Source organism: Scomber japonicus, chromosome 5 (assembly GCF_027409825.1).
Source record: "Scomber japonicus isolate fScoJap1 chromosome 5, fScoJap1.pri, whole genome shotgun sequence".
Classification (NCBI taxonomy): Eukaryota; Metazoa; Chordata; class Actinopteri; order Scombriformes; family Scombridae; genus Scomber; species Scomber japonicus.
In genome coordinates, this window is record NC_070582.1 from 28,478,076 (window position 1) to 28,505,188 (window position 27,113).

The following is a 27,113-nucleotide window of genomic DNA, read 5'->3' on the forward strand; positions in this document are numbered from 1 at the left end:
CTAAGTAATTACTTTAAGTATGAATTCTCCCAAATTGCAAGTGCTAGCAGAATATTTCTCAGCAATATGTCTCAGCTATCAGTCTACCCATATTTGGCATGTAACCCTTCCTCAACCTTTGCTTTGTAAGCAAACCATACCAAATATAAGGGGTGGAAGAGGAGCTTCAGAGTGTGTGGCAGAAGACCAGTGACATTCATGCTTGTGGTGAGGTTGTCTGCTGTTAAGCATTGTACTATTGAAATGTATTCCTCATTCTAGATTTGTTTACAACATAGGAAGTAGAAATATTTTTGTACAACTGAATTCTTTGCTTTCCTACAATATGAAATAACATTTGTATTTTTCTTGTAATACAATATATACTGTAGGAGTATGTTACATTTGAACAATTATTTATTTCTTGTTTTCTCCGCTGACTAAAATCTTAATTGTTCAACAGGATTGTGGAATATAATACGTTTCATAGAGAGTAAGCTTAAGGTATGTATAACTTTTACTATTGATGACTTAAAAAAAATAAATGTGTATATATATATATATATATATATATATAATGTTAAAGTTTGTGCATGGTTAATTAGTGACCTTGTGTATTTTTTTCTCCAATTTGGACAAAACTAAAATCTCATAATTGTAGTTCTTCTAACTGTGAAGTCAGAATGAAAAGATTTTACTTAAAAGAAGACTACTTAAAAATATGTAAAGACATTGTTTTTACGTAGATATGCTGTATACAAACTGCATACATATCTTTCAAAAATACAAACAGAAAATCAGACTGAGATTGGTATTCTTTGACTTGTTACACAGACATAAACCGCCACCATGAGTACAGACGCAGAAATGGCCTTGTATGGCAAGGCTGCCATTTACCTCCGTAAGCCAGAGAAGGAGAGAATTGAGGCTCAAAGTGCACCATTTGATGCCAAGTCAGCCTGCTATGTGGCCGATGTCAAAGAGCTGTACTTGAAGGCAACAATCCTCAAGAAAGATAGTGGCAAAGTCACTGTCAAAGTCCTGGACACACAGGAGGTTGGTATCATACAGTCAGATGCAAATGGGAGATAGATGTGAACAGTACTCATTGTGACTAATGTCCTGTTCCAGGAGAGGACAGTTAAAGAAGATGACGTTCATCCAATGAACCCTCCCAAGTTCGACAAAATTGAGGATATGGCCATGATGACCCATCTCAATGAAGCCTCTGTCTTGTATAACCTCAAAGAGCGTTATGCAGCATGGATGATCTACGTAAGAATATCTGATATTGAGCAAATAGAAATATTGAAAATGACTCTACAGTGCTTGTAGAAAACACAAGGTTATCTATAATATCTCTATGATCACTTTCAGACCTACTCTGGGTTGTTCTGTGCCACTGTGAACCCCTACAAGTGGCTCCCAGTGTATGATGCTGAAGTCGTAAGTGCCTATAGAGGCAAGAAGCGTATGGAGGCTCCACCCCACATCTTCTCTGTCTCTGACAACGCTTATCAGTTCATGCTTACTGGTAAGTTGTAAACAATGGAGAATTTATCAGTACATGGAGGTTTCTTCTGCAAAAATACATGAATTGTTTTGTTTTTCATTTTAACAGATAGGGAGAACCAGTCTGTCTTGATCACGTAAGTGTTTCCTTTATCAAATTTTGCAACTTAATCAAGTATTTTGATCAAATTCTTATAAGTCTGTGTCTATACCCAGTGGAGAATCTGGTGCTGGAAAGACTGTCAACACCAAGCGTGTCATCCAGTACTTTGCAACAATCTCAGTTGGTGGAGACAAGAAGAAAGAAGCATCAGGAAAGATCCAGGTACGATAACATTTCTGAAATTACTTAATATGTTTCAAGAAGAACAACTAAGTCCTTTGATGATTCTTAAATTCTAAACATGAATTGCAGGGGTCACTGGAGGATCAGATTATTGCAGCCAATCCCTTGCTGGAGGCCTATGGTAACGCCAAAACTGTGAGAAATGACAACTCCTCTCGTTTTGTAAGTATGGAGACATTTCTACACATAAGAAAGGTCTTGTTGCATATTGTCCATGTGGAGGGATGTTTAAAAATGAATCTTTCCCAAACAGGGTAAATTCATCAGAATCCATTTTGGAACAACTGGCAAATTGGCTAGTGCTGATATTGAGACATGTAAGTAGCAATTTTTGTTTTAAATGTATATAAGTCACACTAAGAATGGCCAAATAGTGACTTATGAACAACATTTGTAGATCTGCTGGAGAAGTCTAGAGTGTCATTCCAGCTTCCTGATGAGAGAGGCTACCACATCTTCTACCAGATGATGACCAACCACAAGCCTGGGCTGCTTGGTAAGTAGACTGAATCATTTTACAATGTTAAACTTACTTTTAAAATTGATGTGAAACATAGTGTGCTGAACTTTTCACTCTTTTTGATCTCCAGAATTAGCACTCATCACAACCAACCCCTACGACTTCCCCATGTGCAGCATGGGTCAGATTACAGTGGCCAGCATTGATGACAAAGAAGAGCTGGATGCTACTGATGTAAGTGAATGTATTTTCCAAATATGTTCATATATTTTTTGCATCAATACAACATAAAAACAACAGTTTTCAATCAATTTTCTAAAGAGATTGTAATTTGTATGAACACCTTCTTTGCACACAGAATGCTATTGATATCCTGGGCTTCACGAATGAGGAGAAGATGAGCATCTACAAGATGACAGGTGCTGTCCTCCACCATGGTAACATGAAGTTCAAGCAGAAGCAGCGTGAGGAGCAGGCTGAGCCTGATGGCACAGAGGGTGAGTACTGAATATTAGCTCAAAGGTCCTTTACCAGACTGGTTTCTGTTATACAATGACACACGATCTCTGTCCCGTACTGTATATATTAACTGTAAAACAATTAACTTTTTCAGAGGCTGATAAGGTTGCTTACTTGTTGGGTCTGAACTCCGCTGACATGCTGAAGGCTCTGTGCTATCCTAGAGTGAAGGTCGGAAATGAGTTTGTCACCAAGGGACAAACTGTACCTCAGGTAAAAAAAAATATTGGTATCAGTTTCTTCTACTAATTTGGAAGTTATATTTATATTACAACTGATTAGTCAATTAATACCACTGAAGTAATCCACAAAGTAATCCAATATAAACTTTATTAAGAACAATAAAATTGAGAAAATGTGTTAGTCCCTGCTGACTTGTAATATCAGGTGAGTGTGGCATTTAGCTTTAAAATCAAACATGTTAACAGGTTCTTTGTCTGATTACAAATAAACAAATGTATATTGCTTAAATTAGACAATCACTAATCCAGCATTCTACAAAACAACGAGTCAATAATTCAAATCTTGTCTTTTATTTTTTCTTCAGGTGCTGAACGCAGTGCCTGCCCTGGCCAAGTCTATCTATGAGAGGATGTTCTTGTGGATGGTCATCAGAATCAACCAGATGTTGGACACTAAACAGGCCAGGCAGTTCTTCATTGGTGTCCTGGATATTGCTGGCTTTGAAATCTTTGATGTAAGATTCATTCCTAACTAAGCTGATTTGTTTACGACAAGGTATTTTTATTGATTTGCATTGAATACTCAATCATTCATTCACTCACAGTTCAACAGCATGGAACAGCTGTGCATCAACTTCACCAATGAGAAACTGCAGCAGTTCTTCAACCACACCATGTTTGTCCTGGAACAAGAGGAGTACAAAAAGGAGGGTATCATCTGGGAGTTCATTGACTTTGGTATGGACTTGGCTGCCTGTATTGAGCTGATTGAAAAGGTAAGCACTTAGTTTTGGGATTCTATGTATTTTTGTTATTCTAACTTCATGTACAACTTAATGACAAACTTTTTCCTACTTTTTAAAGCCCATGGGCATCTTCTCCATCCTTGAAGAGGAGTGCATGTTCCCCAAGGCTACAGACTCATCCTTCAAGAACAAGCTTTATGACCAGCATCTTGGCAAAAATAGAGCATTTGAGAAGCCAAAGCCAGCCAAGGGCAAGGCTGAGGCCCACTTCTCTCTGGTGCACTATGCTGGTACTGTGGACTACAATATCAGTGGCTGGCTTGACAAGAACAAGGACCCACTGAATGAGTCTGTCATTCAGCTGTACCAGAAGTCCCCAGTTAAACTTCTGTCTCTTCTCTATCCTCCTGCTGTTGCTGAGGGTATGATATTAACAACAGTAAACTGACACATCTTTTAAGATTGTAGATGTTGCGTATTTTGACTAACTGTAGAATGTGTTGATGGAAATATGAAGTCACATTCTAACAAATGTTTTTCTTCTTGAACTTATTAACAGATACCACAAAGAAGGGAGGCAAGAAGAAGGGTGGTTCTATGCAGACTGTGTCTTCACAGTTTAGGGTAATAATTTAGGAATAAAATTATATTTCAGATTATAATCAACCTCACATGTTACATTTTATGACAAGATTTACTATCTTGGATCTACAGGAGAACTTGGGCAAGCTGATGACCAACTTGAGGAGCACCCATCCTCACTTTGTGCGCTGCCTGATTCCCAATGAGTCAAAGACTCCAGGTACACAGATTATGTAACCTTAAGTCTTGTTGGGATGGTGTGTTTAGTTTTGTGTTGCTTTGACAAGGACAATAACATTTCACAAAAATGACTAACAAATGTCTTTCTTACAGGTCTGATGGAGAACTTCCTGGTCATTCACCAGCTCAGGTGTAACGGTGTGCTGGAGGGTATCAGAATCTGCAGAAAAGGTTTCCCCAGCAGAATCATCTATGCTGACTTCAAGCAGAGGTATCACTGACAATATTCTTTATATCTTCTCATACTTGACACAAACTGCTCAGCAAATCTTACATTGACCATTAACTCTCAAATTAAAAGGTACAAGGTACTGAATGCCAGTGTAATCCCTGATGGCCAGTTCATTGACAACAAGAAGGCTTCAGAGAAGCTGCTTGGTTCAATCGATGTTGATCACGATCAGTACAGATTTGGAACCACCAAGGTAAGCAACCTGCATTTCTCATTTTACTTTGGCATAATTAAAAAGATTTGAATGATTATAGTTCTATGTTAGGCCAAGAAAGTTTATTATTAATTAGTATAGATCCAGAGCACCCAGCATGTGGTTATTTATTAAAATATTTGTCTCTCTATTTCTTTGTTTTACATGGGGTTTTCTCTGAGTTCATCCTAGTATCAATGTTAACTGTAGTGGGCAGATGTTCATTTTCATTTTCTGTTTGATCAGGTGTTCTTCAAGGCTGGTCTGCTGGGTACCCTTGAGGAAATGAGAGATGAAAAACTGGCATCTCTTGTCACCATGACTCAGTCTCTTTGCCGTGGTTTCCTCATGAGAAAAGAGTTTGTGAAGATGACAGCGACAAGGCACGTTTAAAACAGTTAATCCTGCACATTCAGTCATGGTATGAAAAAATCACAAACAACAATGTACATAACAGCTCATTTTTTCTCCAGGGATGCTGTCTATACAGTCCAGTACAACATACGCTCATTCATGAATGTCAAACACTGGCCATGGATGAAGGTGTACTACAAGATCAAGCCTCTGCTGAAGAGTGCTGAAACTGAGAAGGAGCTCATGAATATGAAGGAGAACTATGAGAAGATGCAAAATGATTTGACTACTGCTCTGGCCAAGAAGAAGGAACTGGAGGAAAAGATGGTGTCTCTCCTGCAGGAGAAGAACGATCTGCAGCTGCAAGTAGCATCTGTGAGTAGACATCCGAAGATATATGGCTTTTCTCAGATTGTGTCCACACTATGTTGATGTACTAACACATTTTTCCCAATGTGAACTAGGAATCAGAGAATCTCTCTGATGCTGAGGAGAGATGTGAGGGACTTATCAAGAGTAAGATTCAGCTTGAGGCCAAACTCAAAGAGACAACTGAGAGACTGGAGGATGAAGAGGAAATCAATGCTGAGCTTACTACCAAGAAGAGAAAGTTGGAGGATGAATGCTCTGAGCTCAAGAAGGATATTGATGACCTTGAGCTTACCTTGGCCAAAGTGGAAAAGGAGAAACATGCCACTGAGAACAAGGTTTGGAAATATTACCATATCCAGCATATCAAGTAACATTATCAAGATTACCTTTGATAACATCTTTCTTTCAAACTTAGGTGAAGAATCTGACTGAGGAGATGGCCTCTCAGGATGAGAGCATTGCTAAGCTGACCAAGGAGAAGAAAGCCCTCCAGGAGGCTCATCAGCAGACTCTTGATGACCTGCAGGCTGAGGAAGACAAAGTCAACACTCTGACCAAGTCCAAGACCAAACTTGAGCAGCAAGTGGATGATGTAAGATGAATAGCAAGGTTTCCCTTGAAAGTGATATTTTAAAAAATATGTACACATTAATAACTCTAACTAAATATTAATATGCAGCTTGAGGGTTCTCTGGAGCAAGAGAAGAAGATGCGTATGGACCTGGAGAGGGCCAAGAGAAAGCTTGAGGGTGATCTGAAACTGGCCCAGGAATCCATCATGGATCTTGAGAATGACAAGCAGCAGTCTGACGAGAAAATTAAAAAGTAATAACATTGTTTTATTCTCTAAAACAATGATAAGGTTTCTAAACATGGAAAAGGGCAAGGATAAACCTTTACTATGCACATTATTTTTCTAACAGGAAGGACTTCGAATTAAGTCAGCTCCTTAGCAAGATTGAGGATGAGCAGTCAATGGGTGCCCAGCTTCAGAAGAAGATCAAGGAGCTTCAGGTGACTCACACAGTGTTACATAAAATACTTACATATATATTTACTATTACAAGTTTAAAAGTGAATGTTTACTAAAAGACAACATATCTACATTAACAGGCCCGTATTGAGGAACTGGAGGAGGAGATTGAGGCTGAGCGTGCTGCTCGTGCCAAGGTTGAGAAGCAGAGAGCTGATCTCTCTAGGGAACTTGAGGAGATCAGTGAGAGGCTGGAGGAGGCCGGTGGTGCCACAGCTGCCCAGATTGAAATGAACAAGAAGCGTGAGGCTGAGTTCCAGAAGGTCCGCCGCGACCTTGAGGAGTCCACACTGCAGCATGAGGCTACTGCTGCTGCTCTGCGCAAGAAGCAGGCCGACAGCGTTGCTGAGCTGGGTGAACAGATCGACAACCTCCAGCGTGTCAAGCAGAAGCTTGAGAAAGAAAAGAGTGAATACAAGATGGAGATTGATGACCTCTCCAGCAACATGGAGGCTGTTGCTAAAGCAAAGGTACATAATACATTACATGGTGTTTTAATATCCTGAGCAGTATAGTAAAGTAAATGAATTACTATTAAAAATACAATCTGATCTGTGATACTGGAAACTTTTCCTCATTAGGGAAATCTTGAAAAGATGTGCCGTACTCTTGAGGACCAACTTAGTGAACTGAAGACCAAGAATGATGAAAACCTCCGTCAAAACAATGACCTGGGTACACAAAAAGCACGTCTACTGACTGAAAATGGTATGTATGAAATAGGATTCAACTACAGTGGTCTGCAGTGTTTCTGAGAAATTGAACACAAAGTAACATTTAATGACAATTTTCACACAAGGTGAGTTCGGCCGTCAAATTGAAGAGAAAGAGGCTCTTGTCTCTCAGCTGACCAGAGGCAAACAGGCCTTCACACAGCAGATTGAGGAGATGAAAAGACAGACTGAAGAGGAGGTTAAGGTAGGAAAATAGAAAAAGAAAACATCTACCTTTAAATAAGAGTTTCAACAGGGTATTATGTATGATTTAAAATTTTTAAAAATTGCTCATTCAGTAATATTTCGGATTTTAGGCCAAGAATGCTCTTGCCCATGCACTCCAATCAGCTCGCCATGACTGTGAACTGCTGAGGGAGCAGTTTGAGGAGGAGCAGGAGGCCAAGGCTGAGCTGCAGCGTGGAATGTCCAAGGCCAACAGTGAGGTGGCTCAGTGGAGAACTAAGTATGAAACTGATGCTATCCAGCGCACTGAGGAGCTTGAGGAGTCCAAGTGAGTGACAGCAGTGTTACTTGTGTGTTAATACCTGTATGTAAACAAATTCATCCAAATATTTCTTTCATTTCATTAGTATTTTACATTGTAACACTATCTTCATATGTTCAAGGAGATCCTTAAAGTATGTGATTATTTGTATTTCATATATGCAAAGATACCAGGAATGATATAGGCATTTGTAAGTTGGGTATAAATCTTTCACTGACAAACAAATATGCCATTTTTCTTACAGGAAAAAGCTGGCTCAGCGCCTTCAGGAGGCTGAAGAGCAGATTGAGGCTGTGAACTCCAAGTGTGCTTCTCTGGAGAAAACCAAACAGAGGCTCCAGAGTGAGGTTGAGGACCTCATGATTGATGTGGAAAGGGCTAATGGTCTGGCCGCCAACCTGGACAAGAAGCAGAGGAACTTTGACAAGGTACTACCATTTATTTATAGTGACCAACAAAAAAAAGAGAAGGAAAAGTATTTGTCATTTTATGTATTAATAACTAAGTCGACTGTTATTGACTGTGCGAATTGTGTAATTTAGATTTTGGCAGAGTGGAAACAAAAGCATGAGGAGGGTCAGGCAGAGCTTGAAGGAGCTCAGAAGGAAGCTCGTTCTCTTGGTACTGAGCTGTTCAAGATGAAGAACTCGTATGAGGAAGCTCTGGATCACCTGGAGACCATGAAGCGAGAAAACAAGAACCTGCAACGTAAGTTCGTAACAGATTGGGTTAGCAACTATAGTTTGACTGTCTTCAACGTATATGTGTGTGTATTTTATATTTACATTTTACATTTGAGTATTTTATACATTTTTAAAGCTAATCAACATTAAACACATGTATTTCTTTGCAGAGGAGATTTCAGATCTGACTGAACAGATTGGTGAGACTGGAAAGAGCATCCATGAGCTGGAGAAGTCCAAGAAGCAGGTGGAGACAGAGAAGTCTGAGATCCAGACAGCTCTTGAAGAGGCTGAGGTAAAAACATTTCCAGGGAAATCTTCTGAAAAGAAATTTTAAATAATGGATGAATTTATTATACAAAGGCTGAGGTAAAGATGAACATTTTATTCTGTGTTATCATTAGGGAACTCTGGAACACGAAGAGTCAAAGATCCTGCGAGTCCAGCTGGAGCTCAACCAGATCAAAGGTGAGGTGGACAGGAAGCTGGCAGAGAAAGATGAGGAGACGGAGCAGATCAAGAGGAACAGCCAAAGGGTGATTGACTCCATGCAGAGCACTCTGGATTCTGAGGTGAGGAGCAGAAATGATGCCCTGAGAATCAAGAAGAAGATGGAGGGAGACCTGAACGAGATGGAGATTCAGCTGAGCCATGCCAATCGCCAGGCTGCTGAGTCCCAGAAACAGCTGAGGAATGTGCAGGCACAGCTTAAGGTAATATTGTAATATATAGTTGTTGTTGCACAGACTATAGTCAGTCAGTACATTTACATTTTGGTATTAATTTAAATATTTCCCCAATATTTTTTCACTAGGATGCACAGCTGCACCTTGATGATGCTGTCAGAGCCCAGGACGATCTCAAGGAACAAGCTGCCATGGTGGAACGCAGAAATGGTCTCATGATGGCTGAAATTGAGGAACTGAGAGTTGGTCTGGAGCAGACAGAGAGAGGCCGCAAGGTTGCCGAGCAGGAGCTGGTGGATGCCAGTGAGCGTGTTGGACTCCTGCACTCTCAGGTGAATATTTCTTCTAACAGCTTTCCACTAATTCACAAATCTAAACCATTATGTAAAGCAAGTTATAAATCAACTAATTTGACTTCTCTTTTAGAACACAAGTCTACTGAACACTAAGAAGAAGCTCGAGACTGACTTGGTTCAGATCCAGGGTGAAGTGGATGACAGTGTTCAGGAAGCAAGGAATGCAGAGGAGAAGGCCAAGAAGGCCATCACTGATGTGAGTTTACTTTTAATTGTTTTTCATTTGAGTAAGTCAAATTTGCTTATGCAGATATTTTGAATGACATTTAATACTGCCTCTGATAGGCTGCAATGATGGCTGAGGAGCTGAAGAAAGAGCAGGACACTAGTGCTCACCTGGAGAGGATGAAGAAGAACCTGGAGGTCGCTGTTAAGGACCTGCAGCATCGTTTGGATGAGGCTGAGAACCTGGCCATGAAGGGTGGCAAGAAGCAGCTCCAGAAACTTGAGTCTAGGGTAAGACACTTAATTTTAGAAAAATGCACAGTTGAAGAGATGTAAGAAAACATACAACAGGCACTCTAAATATATTCTGAATTTTCTGCTTTCCTCAAGGTGCGTGAGCTTGAGACAGAGGTTGAGGCTGAACAGAGACGTGGAGCAGATGCTGTTAAGGGTGTCCGCAAATATGAGAGGAGGGTGAAGGAACTCACCTACCAGGTACAGCCACATTAACACTTAAAATGTACAATTCAATCAATCAGTCATTATGACAACATTTATACATCAATTTTTCTTTCCATCACAGACTGAAGAGGACAAGAAAAACGTTAGCAGGCTTCAGGATTTGGTTGACAAGTTGCAGCTCAAGGTGAAGGCCTACAAGAGGCAGGCTGAGGAAGCGGTAAGGACAACATATACATTTTCAATACTGAAAACTTGATAGTCTTTCAAGTTATTTTACACAAAGAAAACTTCTGGTGATTTTTTGGACAATCAATCATGTCTATCTCTATGGAATTCCAGGAGGAGCAGGCCAACGTTCATCTGTCCAAGTGCAGAAAGGTCCAGAATGAGCTGGAGGAGGCTGAGGAGCGTGCAGACATTGCAGAGTCCCAGGTCAACAAACTGAGAGCAAAGACCCGTGACTCTGGCAAGGTAAACAAATCAGTTTCATTCTTGAATTTCTGTCAATATGAGAGAGCAGATACTTTACAGTATTATATTCTACCTATATAGTATTAGGTTTAAATTAATTCATCTGATTAAAATTATTGTCACCTAAAGCTCATTTACTCACATACAACATTTATCTGTTTACAGGGAAAAGAAGCAGCTGAGTAAAGCACAATGAGCGTTTTACTGTGTTGAATCATAACATGACAAAATCCATGTTGAAACAATAAAGATAAAACATATACCTCAAATTGCTGTCTGTATTACTTTCATGCATTTGCTTCCAATGAAAAGTAGATTATGTTAATTTTGGACAATTAGTAATTCAGACAATATGTAAAACTCAAATGCAAATCATGTGAAAATCATTAAGCTACAAAAGTAAACAATTAACTTTTTGGTTATTGAAATATAAAATAAGCTGTGCAAAGATTACTGTGACACTAAAAGGTTTTCAGCCAAGCAATGAATAAAAAGCAATCTAATGAGACATTCTTTAACATTTGAAATAAATGTGGCATGGTCAACTAATAAACCTGATGTGCAGAGAGACTTAAAGGAAGAGTATGTAGGATTTAGTGGCATCTAGCGGTGAGGTTGCAGATTGCAACCAAATGAATACCCCACCTCTCACCCTACCCTTCCAAGCATATAGCACCTATGCTTTGCAGAACCTATGGTTACTGCACAACTCACCACAAACGTGAAAGTCCTTCTCTAGAGCCTTTGTTTGCTTTGTCTCCTCTGGTATACTGTAAAAACATGATAGTGCAACATGACGGGCTCCACTCCTTATGTAGATATGAATGGGGCTCATTCTAAGCTAACGAAAACACAACTGTTCTTATTTTAGGGTCATTGTGCACTAATTAAAACATACTTATGAATATTATATTCAAATTCTGCCAAGTCTGTTCTGTTTCATGCCACTAAATTCTATACAATGAACCTTTTATCACTAAGCTGGTCAAATAGCAATACATCTGACATCCAATATTCAAATCTTCAGTACTCATGTTTAGCTGCATCCAGCTGCATTTCCTCACAAAATCAATATGTGGTGACAATATTTTAAGTCTTATGATATAAATACAGAATGAAATAGGTAGAAGCCAGATATGTATAGGACAAATAGCCAAATTATATAAAATACCATTTATTTGAATCAGGCACACCACAGAGAAACCTGTGGACGATATGTGAATTAATCTGATTTGATATTATGTTATATTATTTGATATATGTTAACTTTTCTGTAATAGAAGTTTGTGTGTCTGGACCATTACAAAACACAAACTATATGCATACATATTCAAACATATATTTTAAAATAACTAATGATTACTTGGAAGTGTGATGTGAGTGACAACTGGGTAAGCTTCATGTTCACTTTCACTTACTTTTGCCTTTTACATTTAAACATTCAGAAAATAGTTTGCTCTACAAACAGAATGAGGATGACATTCAAATAGCATTGATGTGTCGAGCCAAAAATGGACAAGAAGCTATGTCTGCAGAGTCAGTTAAAGTGTTAATAGCTTGACATATGAGTGTGAATGCCACAGACATATCTCTTACACCTAACTACAAGTACTAGTAAAGTTATTTTCATAATTTATTTCTTGTGAAACTAACCTTAAAGTAATTGTTTCAATTTAAACTTAAACAATTTAAACACCCCTGTTCACATAATTTCATTTCATTTTACAAGCCTTTTATTCAATTTAGTGTTGCGTAAAATATAAATTGGTATTTTGATTTTAGTGCTAAATTTAATTAAATAATTCATTTTTAAAAATACATATTGTAATCAGTGTGCTGCAATAAAGTGCCCAAATCATTGAATAGCAAAAAGGACTTCAACTTCAAACTTTAAAATGACCTATCTTAAGGGTTTATCACACATTTGAGATCTGTTTTTGCCAGTGGAAACCTGAAACATAAGATGTGTGAAGCAACAAATGTTTCAGGCATGTAGCATCAGCTGTTGTCCTAACCATATTTGGCATGCATCCCATATTTAACTCTTGCTTTGTAAGCAAGACACATCCAATGCAAAGATTCAGATTCCAGTCTGCGAGTGTGGTAGAAGGCTGATTAAGTTAAGTTTGTGGTTTAACTATTAAAATGCTTTAGACCACAGCAGTCCAAACATGCAACACTGTTATTTATACATTATGATATATGTAACAGCAACCTTTTTATATTAAATAAACAATTAATTTGAACTATTATGAACACTTTTTCCTAAAATGATAAATGTTACGTATGGACCACAACTTTGTATTACATTCACACATGATTGAAATTACTTTAAAGTTAATGAGAATGTTTTTAACTCAATTATTTTGAATGTGTTTTGTTATATTATTACTAGCTTCTTAAATAGTTAACTGATATCAAACTATGGTGTTTCATTTACATTGTTTTGTGAATTTCCTGCTTAGAACTAAATTACATTTATAAAGAATAAAAGTCTCAGAGTGGAATTAACAGAGAGAAGTAAGCTTCAACAATGAGTATAGTCAGTCAACAGGTGGCAGAAATTGTGGATCTAAGGGATGTTCAGAAATAGAGAAGGTGTGAAGTGTTTGAGCAGCTGGTGATGCTAGTGTGTGTGATGAACTTCTGGACTCATGTTAACATTTCCCCACTAATTCATAAATCAAATAATAAATGCACATAAAGAATATAATAATCTGAGTGACAAGGCAGTTTTGAAATATCCTACAGATAACATAATCTACAGAGTACATTGACATTTAGCACAAATCTAATAAATCTAATGTACATGTGAAGATTTTACATACTAAAGAAAAACATCACCAGGATCTTGTTGGCAGCTCAAGGTGGAGGACCTTAATAAGCAGAATGGAAATATAATACAATTATGAACTCACCAACTTGACATATCTGAATCTACTCCATGAAAATTATGGCACCTAAAACAGGTTGACTGTAAAAGGCTGAGAAAAAAACATCTTAAAATGAAAGGGCCTTTTTTTTTTAATTAAATGGTCTTAAATGACTGAGATTTCATTTTCACAACAGTTTCCCCGAAGCAACAAATATTACATTTCAATCAAAGCTATATGAAACACAATTAATCCAACTTTACATACAAACTTCAGCATTCTCCATACTGCATACTGCTTTTGTGTGACATGACATCATTTCTAATACAGTTTCCGAACAAACAATAACCAAAAATCTTGAAAATTAACATCACTTACATTTTAGCTCTGGTGCTGAACTAAACTAGTGACCAAGCTCCCAATATGCACATATGTTCACTCCACGACACTATATTCAGAACATATAGGCTTGAATGTTGCCACTAAACATTTTTGACGTCAGTCCTTGGTGGAAGACAAAAACAGCCATTGTGCTTTTGGATTTAGAGCAGCAACAATGATTTCCAATGATGACCCTGAGTCACACAAAAAAACCCAACACGTCTGAATATTCTAAAACAATGTGACAACTATAATAAGCTGATTATATGATAAGCCCATTATTATTATTACATATTATACATATTATATATTATTATTATTAAGACTATCAAAAACTATTTCAAATAATGGATGACTCTTCCCGTTTATGTGGGCGAGAGTGAAGATTAAAAAAAAAAAAGAATGTGTTGTCCAAAGTAACATGTAGAATATTTTCTGTGCTACTTAGATTCCCTCTATTCTGGTTGAAAGACTTACACATCATCTTTTTAATGAAATACATTTGGAATTCCAGATATCTCCACCAATTATCTATATAATTCAGGGTATCCCCTCCCCTAAGCACATCAATCCAACTATGAGTATAGCAGCTGAGAATTACACACAGTAGCAATTCTGGCTAAATGTAGGATCTTCTTTGGAAAAATCGGAAGATTCGCTGATGAAAATCATACACTGATGGGGTTTCTTTTCCATCTTACACTATTTGGCTCATCAGGAGATCATGTGTTAGAATCGCTTATATGGAATTTGTACTATTTGACAAATACTCAAGGAGAATATCTCAGCATTTGAAAAAGATTAAATGATTATATAAATACAACTTACGACAATGATGAATAATGATAAAGTATTGTGCTGCTGGACTGTCTCACAACTGAAAGACTAACACTTTATAAAGTAAAAGACTTTCTACAAAGTTATGTGAGTAGAAAATAGACTTGAAGTCTAAAAGGACACTTGGGGTTGTTCTTATGCTCATAAAATGCTCATGAAATGTGAGCCGCGACAAAGCCTATGTTGACAGCTGTTTTGGTGAAAAAAGCTTATTTATGCTGTGTGTGACATGAACAACTGGACAATGTGGAGATTTGCAGATCCTAATATAAATAAAAATTAAACGAAGAAGACATTTAAAAAACAAATGTTCCTATCCTTGTCTATGAAATGAAACTTTATATTACCATTTCATGAAATATTTTTTTTTTTTAAACTCTTTTGTCAAAAATTATTTAGAAAGGAAGTGGAACAGCCTATACAAGTTGTAATCAAAAACATAACATGTATCCTGTAGCAACAAATGTAGCGATGTCTGCGTTTGGCATTACCCATACCACATTTGGCATGTATCCCATATTTAACTTTTGCTGCGTAAGCACACTGGATTCAATAAAAGGAGTCCAAGAAGACCTCTCAGTGTGTGGTACAGGACCCTCAAAGACGACTGCTTGTGGTAAGGTTATCTCCTATCTGCTCTGCTTAGTAGAACAATATTAAATATGAATTGATTTAAATATTTAGTTGAGTGGATCTTTCCTGTCAAACTACAAATATGTGATGTGTTTTCAACAGGATTGTGGAATATATCAGATTTTTGAAAGAGAGAGGGTCAGGTATGAATAACTCTATGTTCTAATTTGTATATATTTTATGTGAAAATATTCATCCATATATGTATAAGGTATATGAATGAACTGGTTCATCCATTTTCACAGTTTTGGTTTGTCCATTTTTTTGAGAAATTAAGTTACTATTAATATTATTGCCTGTCTAGACAATAATTTTGAATGTGCTATAATGAAATGACTTGTGTGTTAATTATATATATATATATATATATATATGTATATATATATGAACTATTCAGAACTGTTCAGGACCACTGAAGAAGTTTTAAGACTCACATACTCTGAAATTACTTCATAGACAACCGCTGCCACCATGAGTACAGACGCGGAAATGGCCTTGTATGGCAAGGCTGCCATTTACCTCCGTAAGCCAGAGAGGGAGAGACTTGAGGCTCAAAGTGCACCATTTGATGCCAAGTCAGCCTGCTATGTGGCCGATGTCAAAGAGCTGTACTTGAAGGCAACAATCCTCAAGAAAGATGGTGGCAAAGTCACTGTCAAAGTCCTGGACACACAGGAGGTTGGTATCATACAGTCAGATGCAAATGGGAGATAGATGTGAACAGTACTCATTGTGACTAATGTCCTGTTCCAGGAGAGGACAGTTAAAGAAGATGACGTTCATCCAATGAACCCTCCCAAGTTCGACAAAATTGAGGATATGGCCATGATGACCCATCTCAATGAAGCCTCTGTCTTGTATAACCTCAAAGAGCGTTATGCAGCATGGATGATCTACGTAAGAATATCTGATATTGAGCAAATAGAAATATTGAAAATGACTCTACAGTGCTTGTAGAAAACACAAGGTTATATATAATATCTCTATGATCACTTTCAGACCTACTCTGGGTTGTTCTGTGCCACTGTGAACCCCTACAAGTGGCTCCCAGTGTATGATAATGAAGTTGTAAGTGCCTATAGAGGCAAGAAGCGTATGGAGGCTCCACCCCACATCTTCTCTGTCTCTGACAACGCTTATCAGTTCATGCTTACTGGTAAGTTGTAAACAATGGAGAATTTATCAGTACATGGAGGTTTCTTCTGCAAAAATACATGAATTGTTTTGTTTTTCATTTTAACAGATAGGGAGAACCAGTCTGTCCTGATCACGTAAGTGTTTAGTTTATTGGATTTTGCAACTTAATCAAGTATTTTGATCAAATTCTTATAAGTCTGTGTCTATACCCAGTGGAGAATCTGGTGCTGGAAAGACTGTCAACACCAAGCGTGTCATCCAGTACTTTGCAACAATCTCAGTTGGTGGAGACAAGAAGAAAGAAGCACCAGGAAAGTTCCAGGTACAATAACATTTCTGAAATTACATAATATGTTTCAAGAAGAACAACTAAGTCCTTTGATGATTCTTAAATTCTAAACATGAATTGCAGGGGTCACTGGAGGATCAGATTATTGCAGCCAATCCCTTGCTGGAGGCCTATGGTAACGCCAAAACTGTGAGAAATGACAACTCCTCTCGTTTTGTAAGTATGGAGCCATTTCTACACATAAGAAAGGTCTTGTTGCATATTGTCCATGTGGAGGGATGTTTAAAAATGAATCTTTCCCAAACAGGGTAAATTCATCAGAATCCATTTTGGAACAACTGGCAAATTGGCTAGTGCTGATATTGAGACATGTAAGTAGCAATTTTTGTTTTAAATGTATATAACTCACACTAAGAATGGCCAAATAGTGACTTATGAACAACATTTGTAGATCTGCTGGAGAAGTCTAGAGTGACATTCCAGCTTCCTGATGAGAGAGGCTACCACATCTTCTACCAGATGATGACCAACCACAAGCCTGGGCTTCTTGGTAAGTAGACTGAATCATTTTACAATGTTAAACTTACTTTTAAAATTGATGTGAAACATAGTGTGCTGAACTTTTCACTCTTTTTGATCTCCAGAGCTGGCACTCATCACAACCAACCCCTACGACTTCCCCATGTGCAGCATGGGTCAGATTACAGTGGCCAGCATTGATGACAAAGAAGAGCTGGATGCTACTGATGTAAGTGAATGTATTTTCCAAATATGTTCATATATTTTTTGCATCAATACAATATAAAAACAACAGTTTTCAATCAATTTTCTAAAGAGATTGTAATTTGTATGAACGCCTTCTTTGCACACAGAATGCTATTGATATCCTTGGCTTCACTAATGAGGAGAAGATGAGCATCTACAAGATGACAGGTGCTGTGCTCCACCATGGTAACATGAAGTTCAAGCAGAAGCAGCGTGAGGAGCAGGCTGAGCCTGATGGCACAGAGGGTGAGTATTGAATATTAGCTCAAAGGTCCTTTACCAGACTGGTTTCTGTTATACAATGACACACGATCTCTGTCCCGTACTGTATATATTAACTGTAAAACAATTAACTTTTTCAGAGGCTGATAAGGTTGCTTACTTGTTGGGTCTGAACTCCGCTGACATGCTGAAGGCTCTGTGCTATCCTAGAGTGAAGGTCGGAAATGAGTTTGTCACCAAGGGACAAACTGTACCTCAGGTAAAAAAAAATATTGGTATCAGTTTCTTCTACTAATTTAGAAGTTATATTTATATTACAACTGATTAGTCAATTAATACCACTGAAATAATCCACCAAGAAATCCAATATAAACTTTATTAAGAATAATAAAATTGAGAAAATGTGTTAGTCCCTGCTGACTTGTAATATCAGGTGAGTGTGGCATTTAGCTTTAAAATCAAACATGTTAACAGGTTCTTTGTCGGATTACAAATAAACAAATGTATATTGCTTCAATTAGACAATCACTAATCCAGCATTCTACAAAACAACAAGTCAATAAATCAAATCTTGTCTTTTATTTTTTCTTCAGGTGCTGAACTCAGTGCCTGCCCTGGCCAAGTCTATCTATGAGAGGATGTTCTTGTGGATGGTCATCAGAATCAACCAGATGTTGGACACTAAACAGGCCAGGCAGTACTTCATTGGTGTCCTGGATATTGCTGGCTTTGAAATCTTTGATGTAAGGTTCATTCCTAACAAAGCTGATTTGTTTACGACAAGGTATTTTTATTGATTTGCATTGAATACTCAATCATTCATTCACTCACAGTTCAACAGCATGGAACAGCTGTGCATCAACTTCACCAATGAGAAACTGCAGCAGTTCTTCAACCACACCATGTTTGTCCTGGAACAAGAGGAGTACAAAAAGGAGGGTATTATCTGGGAGTTCATTGACTTTGGTATGGACTTGGCTGCCTGTATTGAGCTGATTGAAAAGGTAAGCACTTAGTTTTGGGATTCTATGTATTTTTGTTATTCTAACTTCATGTACAACTTAATGACAAACTTTTTCCCACTTTTTAAAGCCCATGGGCATCTTCTCCATCCTTGAAGAGGAGTGCATGTTCCCCAAGGCTACAGACACATCCTTCAAGAACAAGCTTTATGACCAGCATCTTGGCAAAAATAAAGCATTTGAGAAGCCAAAGCCAGCCAAGGGCAAGGCTGAGGCCCACTTCTCTCTGGTGCACTATGCTGGTACTGTGGACTACAATATCAGTGGCTGGCTTGACAAGAACAAGGACCCACTGAATGAGTCTGTCATTCAGCTGTACCAGAAGTCCCCAGTTAAACTTCTGTCTCTTCTCTATCCTCCTGCTGCTGCTGAGGGTATGATATTAGCAACAGTAAACTGACACATCTTTTAAGATTGTAGATGTTGCGTATTTTGACTAACTGTAGAATGTGTTGATGGAAATATGAAGTCACATTCTAACAAAATGTTTTTTTCTGGAACTCATTAACAGATAACACAAAGAAGGGAGGCAAGAAGAAGGGTGGTTCTATGCAGACTGTGTCTTCACAGTTTAGGGTAATGTTTAACATTGCACATTTAGGAATAAAATCATATTTCAGATTATAATCAAACTCACATGTGTTACATTTTATGACAAGATTTACTATCTTGGATCTACAGGAGAACTTGGGCAAGCTGATGACCAATTTGAGGAGCACCCATCCTCACTTTGTGCGCTGCCTGATTCCCAATGAGTCAAAGACTCCAGGTACACAGATTATGTAACCTTAAGTCTTGTTGGGATGGTGTGTTTAGTTTTGTGTTGCTTTGACAAGGACAATAACATTTCACAAAAATGACTAACAAATGTCTTTCTTACAGGTCTGATGGAGAACTTCCTGGTCATTCACCAGCTCAGGTGTAATGGTGTGCTGGAGGGTATCAGAATCTGCAGAAAAGGTTTCCCCAGCAGAATCCTCTATGGTGACTTCAAGCAAAGGTGTCACTGACAATATTCTTTTATTATATACAATAAATATTATACTATATGATATATTATATTATTTTCTTCTAATGCTTGTCACAAACTACTGTGCAAATCTTACATTGACCATTAACTCTCAAATTAAAAGGTACAAGGTACTGAATGCCAGTGTAATCCCCGATGGCCAGTTCATTGACAACAAGAAGGCTTCAGAGAAGCTGCTTGGTTCAATCGATGTTGATCACGATCAGTACAGATTTGGAACCACCAAGGTAAGCACCTTGCATTTCTCATTTTACTTTGGCACAATTAAAAAAAGTTTGTTTTTTTGTCTGTTGATCAAAAACCACTGAACTAATGTTAATGATTAAAGTACTATGTTAGGCCAAGAAAGTTTATTAATATTTGGTATAGATCCAGAGCATGTGGTTATTTATTAAAATATTTGCCTTACAACTCTCTTGTTTGTATTACATGGGGTTTTCTCAGTTTCAAGTTCATCCTAATATCAATGTTAACTGTAGTGGGCAGACGTTCATTTTCATTTTCTGTTTGATCAGGTGTTCTTCAAGGCTGGTCTGCTGGGTACCCTTGAGGAAATGAGAGATGAAAAACTGGCATCTCTTGTCACCATGACTCAGTCTCTCTGCCGTGGTTTCCTCATGAGAAGGGAGTTTGTGAAGATGATGGAGCAGAGGCACGTTTAAAACAGTTAATCCTGCACATTCAGTCATGGTATGACAAAAAATCACAAACAACAATGTCCATAACAGCACATTTTTTTCTCCAGGGATGCTGTCTATACAGTCCAGTACAACATACGCTCATTCATGAATGTCAAACACTGGCCATGGATGAAGGTGTACTACAAGATCAAGCCTCTGCTGAAGAGTGCTGAAACTGAGAAGGAGCTCATGCAGATGAAGGAGAACTATGAGAAAATGCAAAATGACTTGGCTACTGCTCTGGCCAAGAAGAAGGAACTGGAGGAAAAGATGGTGTCTCTCGTGCAGGAGAGGAATGATCTGCAGCTGCAAGCAGCATCTGTAAGTAGACATCTAAAGATATATGGCTTTTCTCAGTTTGTGTCCACACTATGTTGATGTACTAACATATTTTTCCAAATGTGAACTAGGAATCAGAGAATCTCTCTGATGCTGAGGAGAGATGTGAGGGACTTATCAAGAGTAAGATTCAGCTGGAGGCCAAACTCAAAGAGACAACTGAGAGGCTGGAGGATGAAGAGGAAATCAATGCTGAGCTTACTACCAAGAAGAGAAAGTTGGAGGATGAATGCTCTGAGCTCAAGAAGGATATTGATGACCTTGAGCTTACCTTGGCCAAAGTGGAGAAGGAGAAACATGCCACTGAGAACAAGGTTTGGAAATATTACCATATCCAGCATATCAAGTAACATTATCAAGATTAACATTTGATAACATCTTTCTTTCAAACTTAGGTGAAGAATCTGACTGAGGAGATGGCCTCTCAGGATGAGAGCATTGCTAAGCTGACCAAGGAGAAGAAAGCCCTCCAGGAGGCTCATCAGCAGACTCTTGATGACCTGCAGGCTGAGGAAGACAAAGTCAACACTCTGACCAAGTCCAAGACCAAGCTTGAGCAGCAAGTGGATGATGTAAGATGAATAGCAAGGTTTCCAATGAAAGTGATATTTAAAAAATATGTACACATAAATAACTCACTAAATATTAATGTGCAGCTTGAGGGTTCTCTGGAGCAAGAGAAGAAGATGCGTATGGACCTGGAGAGGGCCAAGAGAAAGCTTGAGGGTGATCTGAAACTGGCCCAGGAATCCATCATGGATCTTGAGAATGACAAGCAGCAGTCTGACGAGAAAATTAAAAAGTAATAACATTGTTTTAATTTCTGAACCAGTGAGAAGGTTTCTAAACATGGAAAAGGCAAGGATAAACCTTTACTATGCACTTGATTTTTTTATAGGAAGGACTTCGAAGTTAGTCAGCTCCTTAGCAAGATTGAGGATGAGCAGTCAATGGGTGCCCAGCTTCAGAAGAAGATCAAGGAGCTTCAGGTGACTCACACAGTGTTACATAAAATACTTACATATATATTTACTATTACAAGTTTAAAAGTGAATGTTTACTAAAAGACAACATATCTACATTAACAGGCCCGTATTGAGGAACTGGAGGAGGAGATTGAGGCTGAGCGTGCTGCTCGCGCCAAGGTTGAGAAGCAGAGAGCTGATCTCTCTAGGGAACTTGAGGAGATCAGTGAGAGGCTGGAGGAGGCCGGTGGTGCCACAGCTGCCCAGATTGAAATGAACAAGAAGCGTGAGGCTGAGTTCCAGAAGGTCCGCCGCGACCTTGAGGAGTCCACACTGCAGCATGAGGCTACTGCTGCTGCTCTGCGCAAGAAGCAGGCCGACAGCGTTGCTGAGCTGGGTGAACAGATCGACAACCTCCAGCGTGTCAAGCAGAAGCTTGAGAAAGAAAAGAGTGAATACAAGATGGAGATTGATGACCTCTCCAGCAACATGGAGGCTGTTGCTAAAGCAAAGGTACATAATACATTACATGGTGTTTTAATATCCTGAGCAGTATAGTAAAGTAAATTAATTATTATTAAAAATACAATCTGATCTGTGATACTGGAAACTTTTCCTCATTAGGGAAATCTTGAAAAGATGTGCCGTACTCTTGAAGACCAACTTAGTGAACTGAAGACCAAGAATGATGAAACCCTCCGTCAAAACAATGACCTGGGTGCACAGAAAGCACGTCTACTGACTGAAAATGGTATGAAACAGTGTCGAATAACAGAAATCTGCAGTATATATACATATGTAAAAATGAACATGAAGTAATGTTTAATGATTAATTACCACAATTTTCACACAAGGTGAGTTCGGCCGTCAAATTGAAGAGAAAGAGGCTCTTGTCTCTCAGCTGACCAGAGGCAAACAGGCCTTCACACAGCAGATTGAGGAGCTGAAGAGACACATTGAAGAGGAGGTTAAGGTAAAAAAAACAACAACAAGAGTGTGTGTTAATAGGGCATTATGTATGATTTTAAGTTAAAAAGGTTTTGCTCATTCAAGAATATTTCTAATACCAGGCCAAGAATGCTCTTGCTCATGGACTGCAATCAGCTCGCCATGACTGTGATCTGCTGAGGGAGCAGTTTGAGGAGGAGCAGGAGGCCAAGGCTGAGCTGCAGCGTGGAATGTCCAAGGCCAACAGTGAGGTGGCTCAGTGGAGAACTAAGTATGAAACTGATGCTATCCAGCGCACTGAGGAGCTTGAGGAGTCCAAGTGAGTAAAATTCAAACAATGAAATGGCCAGATGTCTAGCATCATAGTGTAGTATTGTTATGTCAATACTTGTATTTAAACAAATATAGGCAAACCTTTTTTCTTTTACATAACATTTCTTTAATGTTTTTATTCTATATTTTTCATTGCAGCACAGTCTTCATATATTCATCTAAACCCTGAAATCTATAAAAAAAAAAAGGAAAAAAAAGTCTCAATTTATAGATACTTGTAATGAATGAATGTCTTACTGAGTTTTTTCTTTTTCCCACAGGAAAAAGTTGGCTCAGCGCCTTCAGGAGGCTGAAGAGCAGATTGAGGCTGTGAACTCCAAGTGTGCTTCTCTGGAGAAAACCAAACAGAGGCTCCAGAGTGAGGTGGAGGACCTCATGATTGATGTGGAAAGGGCTAATGGTCTGGCCGCCAACCTGGACAAGAAGCAGAGGAACTTTGACAAGGTACTACCATTTATTTATAGTGACCAACAAAAAAAGAGAAGGAAAAGTATTTGTCATTTTATGTATTAATAACTAAGTCGACTGTTATTGACTGTGCGAATTGTGTAATTTAGGTTTTGGCAGAGTGGAAACAAAAGCATGAGGAGGGTCAGGCAGAGCTTGAAGGAGCTCAGAAGGAAGCTCGTTCTCTTGGTACTGAGCTGTTCAAGATGAAGAACTCCTATGAGGAAGCTCTGGATCACCTGGAGACCATGAAGCGTGAAAACAAGAACCTGCAACGTAAGTTCTAGCCAGCTACAGTTGGATTATTTTCAACGTATGTGTATGTATTTTATATATTATACATTTTAAGGCTCATCAACATTAAACACATGTATTTCTTTGCAGAGGAGATTTCAGATCTGACTGAACAGATTGGTGAGACTGGAAAGAGCATCCATGAGCTGGAGAAGTCCAAGAAGCAGGTGGAGACAGAGAAGTCTGAGATCCAGACAGCTCTTGAAGAGGCTGAGGTAAAAACATTTACAGGGAAATCTTCTGAAAATGAATTTCAAATAATGGATGAATTTATTATACAAAGGCTGAGGTAAAGATGAACATTTTATTCTGTGATATCATTAGGGAACTCTGGAACACGAAGAGTCAAAGATCCTGCGAGTCCAGCTGGAGCTCAACCAGATCAAAGGTGAGGTGGACAGGAAGCTGGCAGAGAAAGATGAGGAGACGGAGCAGATCAAGAGGAACAGCCAAAGGGTGATTGACTCCATGCAGAGCACTCTGGATTCTGAGGTGAGGAGCAGAAATGATGCCCTGAGAATCAAGAAGAAGATGGAGGGAGACCTGAACGAGATGGAGATTCAGCTGAGCCATGCCAATCGCCAGGCTGCTGAGTCCCAGAAACAGCTGAGGAATGTGCAGGCACAGCTTAAGGTAATATTGTAATATATCGTTGTTGTTGCACAGACTATAGTCAGTCAGTACATTTACATTTTGGTATTAATGTAAATATTTCCCCAATATTTTTTCACTAGGATGCACAGCTGCACCTTGATGATGCTGTCAGAGCCCAGGATGATCTCAAGGAACAAGCTGCCATGGTGGAACGCAGAAATGGTCTCATGATGTCTGAAATTGAGGAACTGAGAGTTGGTCTGGAGCAGACAGAGAGATGCCGCAAGGTTGCTGAGCAGGAGCTGGTGGATGCCAGTGAGCGTCTTGGCCTCCTGCACTCTCAGGTGAATATTTTTCATCCATCGTTCCACTAATTCATAAATCTATTCCATTATGTAAAGCAAGTTATAAATCAACTAATTTGACTTCTCTTTTAGAACACAAGTCTACTGAACACTAAGAAGAAGCTCGAGACTGACTTGGTTCAGATCCAGGGTGAAGTGGATGACAGTGTTCAGGAAGCAAGGAATGCAGAGGAGAAGGCCAAGAAGGCCATCACTGATGTGAGTTTACTTTTAATTGTTTTTCATTTGAGTAAGTCAAATTTGCTTATGCAGATATTTTGAATGACATTTAATACTGCCTCTGATAGGCTGCAATGATGGCTGAGGAGCTGAAGAAAGAGCAGGACACTAGTGCTCACCTGGAGAGGATGAAGAAGAACCTGGAGGTCGCTGTTAAGGACCTGCAGCATCGTTTGGATGAGGCTGAGAACCTGGCCATGAAGGGTGGCAAGAAGCAGCTCCAGAAACTTGAGTCTAGGGTAAGACACTTAATTTTAGAAAAATGCACAGTTGAAGAGATGTAAGAAAACATACAACAGGCACTCTAAATATATTCTGAATTTTCTGCTTTCCTCAAGGTGCGTGAGCTTGAGACAGAGGTTGAGGCTGAACAGAGACGTGGAGCAGATGCTGTTAAGGGTGTCCGCAAATATGAGAGGAGGGTGAAGGAACTCACCTACCAGGTACAGCCACATTAACACTTAAAATGTACAATTCAATCAATCAGTCATTATGACAACATTTATACATCAATTTTGCTTTCTATCACAGACTGAAGAGGACAAGAAAAATGTTAGCAGGCTTCAGGATTTGGTTGACAAGTTGCAGCTCAAGGTGAAGGCCTACAAGAGGCAGGCTGAGGAAGCGGTAAGGACAACATATACATTTTCAATACTGAAAACTTGATAGTCTTTCAAGTTATTTTACACAAAGAAAACTTCTGGTGATTTTTTGGACAATCAATCATGTCTATCTCTATGGAATTCCAGGAGGAGCAGGCCAACGTTCATCTGTCCAAGTGCAGAAAGGTCCAGCATGAGCTGGAGGAGGCTGAGGAGCGTGCAGACATTGCAGAGTCCCAGGTCAACAAACTGAGAGCAAAGACCCGTGACTCTGGCAAGGTAAATGTATATACATTTAAGTTTTATGAAAAACAAATTAAATTTAATTGTTCATACAAGTGCTTATCATACATTGATTTTTGTTTCACCTTTTCACAGGGGAAAGAAGCAGAATAAATCACTCCAACTGATGGGATGTTTTGAATCATATAATATGATGTGAAATACACCACAATAAAACAGAGCTTTATTTTAAATTGCTGTTTGTGTTATTTCTTAAGATATAGCAAATGTGAGATTTGGATAATTTGTGACACAGTTAAACTATCTTTATTGGAATGACTTAGCTACAGCATAGAATATGCTGCATAATGTTTTATTGTACAGATATGAGATAGCTTAAAGTCAACACTGACTACCTCTCACTACATAAATCCAGTAGGGAGAATGTTTGGAAAATATCCACAATTCAAACAGCAGAGCGAGCTACTCTGCCACCCTATAAGGTGCAGTAGAAGCCACTTTAACCATGGCTTTAAATTGAAGCCAATGCTAATACTGAGCCAATTAATCATTATGATCTCAATAGCTAAATTTAGCCTAAATTTCATTTATTTCAACATTTTCACAATAATTCACAAATCAAATAATACATGCATATAAGGGATGTGATCAGTTGAATGACAAAATCCTTTTGAAAACACATAAGAGGATAGAGGCTGAGGTTGTGACGCAGATGACACTCTGTAGGAAGCAAAGCATGCAGAGAGGGCAAAGAGGGAAGTCACTAACAGTGTTGAATTTCATTGGTTCTCTCGACAAGAAGCTATGTCTGCTTAGTCAGTTAAAGTGTTAATAGCTTGACATATAAGTGTGAATACCACAGACATATCTCTTACACCTAACTACAAGTACTGTATTAGTGACGTTATTTTCATGTTTTACTTCTTGTTAAAATAATCTTCATGTAATTGTTTCAGTTTTCCATTAGTATTTGGAACTTCTTTTTTAAAATTCTATGTTTACTCAATAAACACATTAATTAGTATGTAAGAAGAATCTGAATACATATTGTAATCAATGTGCTGCAATAAAGTGCCCAAATCATTAAATAGCAAAAAGGAC

At 38.5% G+C, this 27,113-nt stretch overlaps 2 protein-coding genes across 4 annotated transcripts; both read left to right on the top strand.

Annotated features, from left to right (window-relative positions):
* The first annotated feature begins 828 nt into the window (after positions 1–828).
* On the top strand, positions 829–10,980 carry LOC128359540 (myosin heavy chain, fast skeletal muscle-like). 2 transcript variants are annotated; one of them, XM_053320033.1, is made up of 40 exons: positions 829–1,035; positions 1,068–1,089; positions 1,121–1,254; positions 1,357–1,513; positions 1,601–1,628; positions 1,708–1,816; positions 1,907–1,999; positions 2,091–2,154; positions 2,235–2,333; positions 2,428–2,531; positions 2,656–2,794; positions 2,911–3,029; positions 3,364–3,513; positions 3,604–3,774; positions 3,863–4,166; positions 4,304–4,368; positions 4,459–4,546; positions 4,660–4,777; positions 4,868–4,991; positions 5,238–5,374; positions 5,465–5,720; positions 5,810–6,052; positions 6,133–6,309; positions 6,397–6,542; positions 6,641–6,731; positions 6,831–7,220; positions 7,332–7,458; positions 7,550–7,668; positions 7,781–7,977; positions 8,216–8,399; positions 8,514–8,679; positions 8,825–8,949; positions 9,059–9,367; positions 9,469–9,672; positions 9,767–9,892; positions 9,982–10,152; positions 10,252–10,356; positions 10,445–10,540; positions 10,663–10,794; positions 10,960–10,980. In XM_053320033.1, exons 1-40 carry the CDS (start codon positions 829–831, stop codon positions 10,978–10,980), a joined length of 5,817 nt encoding a protein of 1,938 aa, XP_053176008.1. The 2 variants fall into 2 exon arrangements, with proteins under 2 accessions (XP_053176008.1, XP_053176007.1); XM_053320032.1 differs by lacking the exon at positions 1,068–1,089 and having other exon boundaries at positions 1,111–1,254.
* A 5,009-nt stretch (positions 10,981–15,989) lies between these two features.
* LOC128359542 (myosin heavy chain, fast skeletal muscle-like) lies at positions 15,990–26,165 on the top strand. 2 transcript variants are annotated; one of them, XM_053320036.1, is made up of 39 exons: positions 15,990–16,196; positions 16,272–16,415; positions 16,518–16,674; positions 16,762–16,789; positions 16,869–16,977; positions 17,068–17,160; positions 17,252–17,315; positions 17,396–17,494; positions 17,589–17,692; positions 17,817–17,955; positions 18,072–18,190; positions 18,525–18,674; positions 18,765–18,935; positions 19,024–19,327; positions 19,465–19,529; positions 19,635–19,722; positions 19,836–19,953; positions 20,087–20,210; positions 20,499–20,635; positions 20,729–20,984; positions 21,074–21,316; positions 21,398–21,574; positions 21,659–21,804; positions 21,901–21,991; positions 22,091–22,480; positions 22,592–22,718; positions 22,822–22,940; positions 23,038–23,234; positions 23,509–23,692; positions 23,806–23,971; positions 24,080–24,204; positions 24,314–24,622; positions 24,724–24,927; positions 25,021–25,146; positions 25,236–25,406; positions 25,506–25,610; positions 25,699–25,794; positions 25,917–26,048; positions 26,148–26,165. In XM_053320036.1, exons 1-39 carry the CDS (start codon positions 15,990–15,992, stop codon positions 26,163–26,165), a joined length of 5,802 nt encoding a protein of 1,933 aa, XP_053176011.1. The 2 variants fall into 2 exon arrangements, with proteins under 2 accessions (XP_053176011.1, XP_053176012.1); XM_053320037.1 differs by having other exon boundaries at positions 16,275–16,415.
* Positions 26,166–27,113: the final 948 nt, after the last annotated feature.

What these genes read in the sequence shown, in the direction of transcription:
- LOC128359542 (XM_053320036.1), top strand. Translation starts at nt 15,990, where the DNA reads ATGAGTACAGACGCGGAAATGGCCTTGTATGGCAAGGCTGCCATTTAC. An exon ending in TGAAAACAAGAACCTGCAAC is followed by an intron (nt 23,972 to 24,079) that starts GTAAGTTCTAGC and finishes ATTTCTTTGCAG; the next exon opens with AGGAGATTTCAGATCTGACT. An exon ending in TGAAGGAACTCACCTACCAG is followed by an intron (nt 25,611 to 25,698) that starts GTACAGCCACAT and finishes TTTCTATCACAG; the next exon opens with ACTGAAGAGGACAAGAAAAA.
- LOC128359540 (XM_053320033.1), top strand. Translation starts at nt 829, where the DNA reads ATGAGTACAGACGCAGAAATGGCCTTGTATGGCAAGGCTGCCATTTAC. An exon ending in TTATCAGTTCATGCTTACTG is followed by an intron (nt 1,514 to 1,600) that starts GTAAGTTGTAAA and finishes TCATTTTAACAG; the next exon opens with ATAGGGAGAACCAGTCTGTC. An exon ending in CTGTGTCTTCACAGTTTAGG is followed by an intron (nt 4,369 to 4,458) that starts GTAATAATTTAG and finishes TTGGATCTACAG; the next exon opens with GAGAACTTGGGCAAGCTGAT.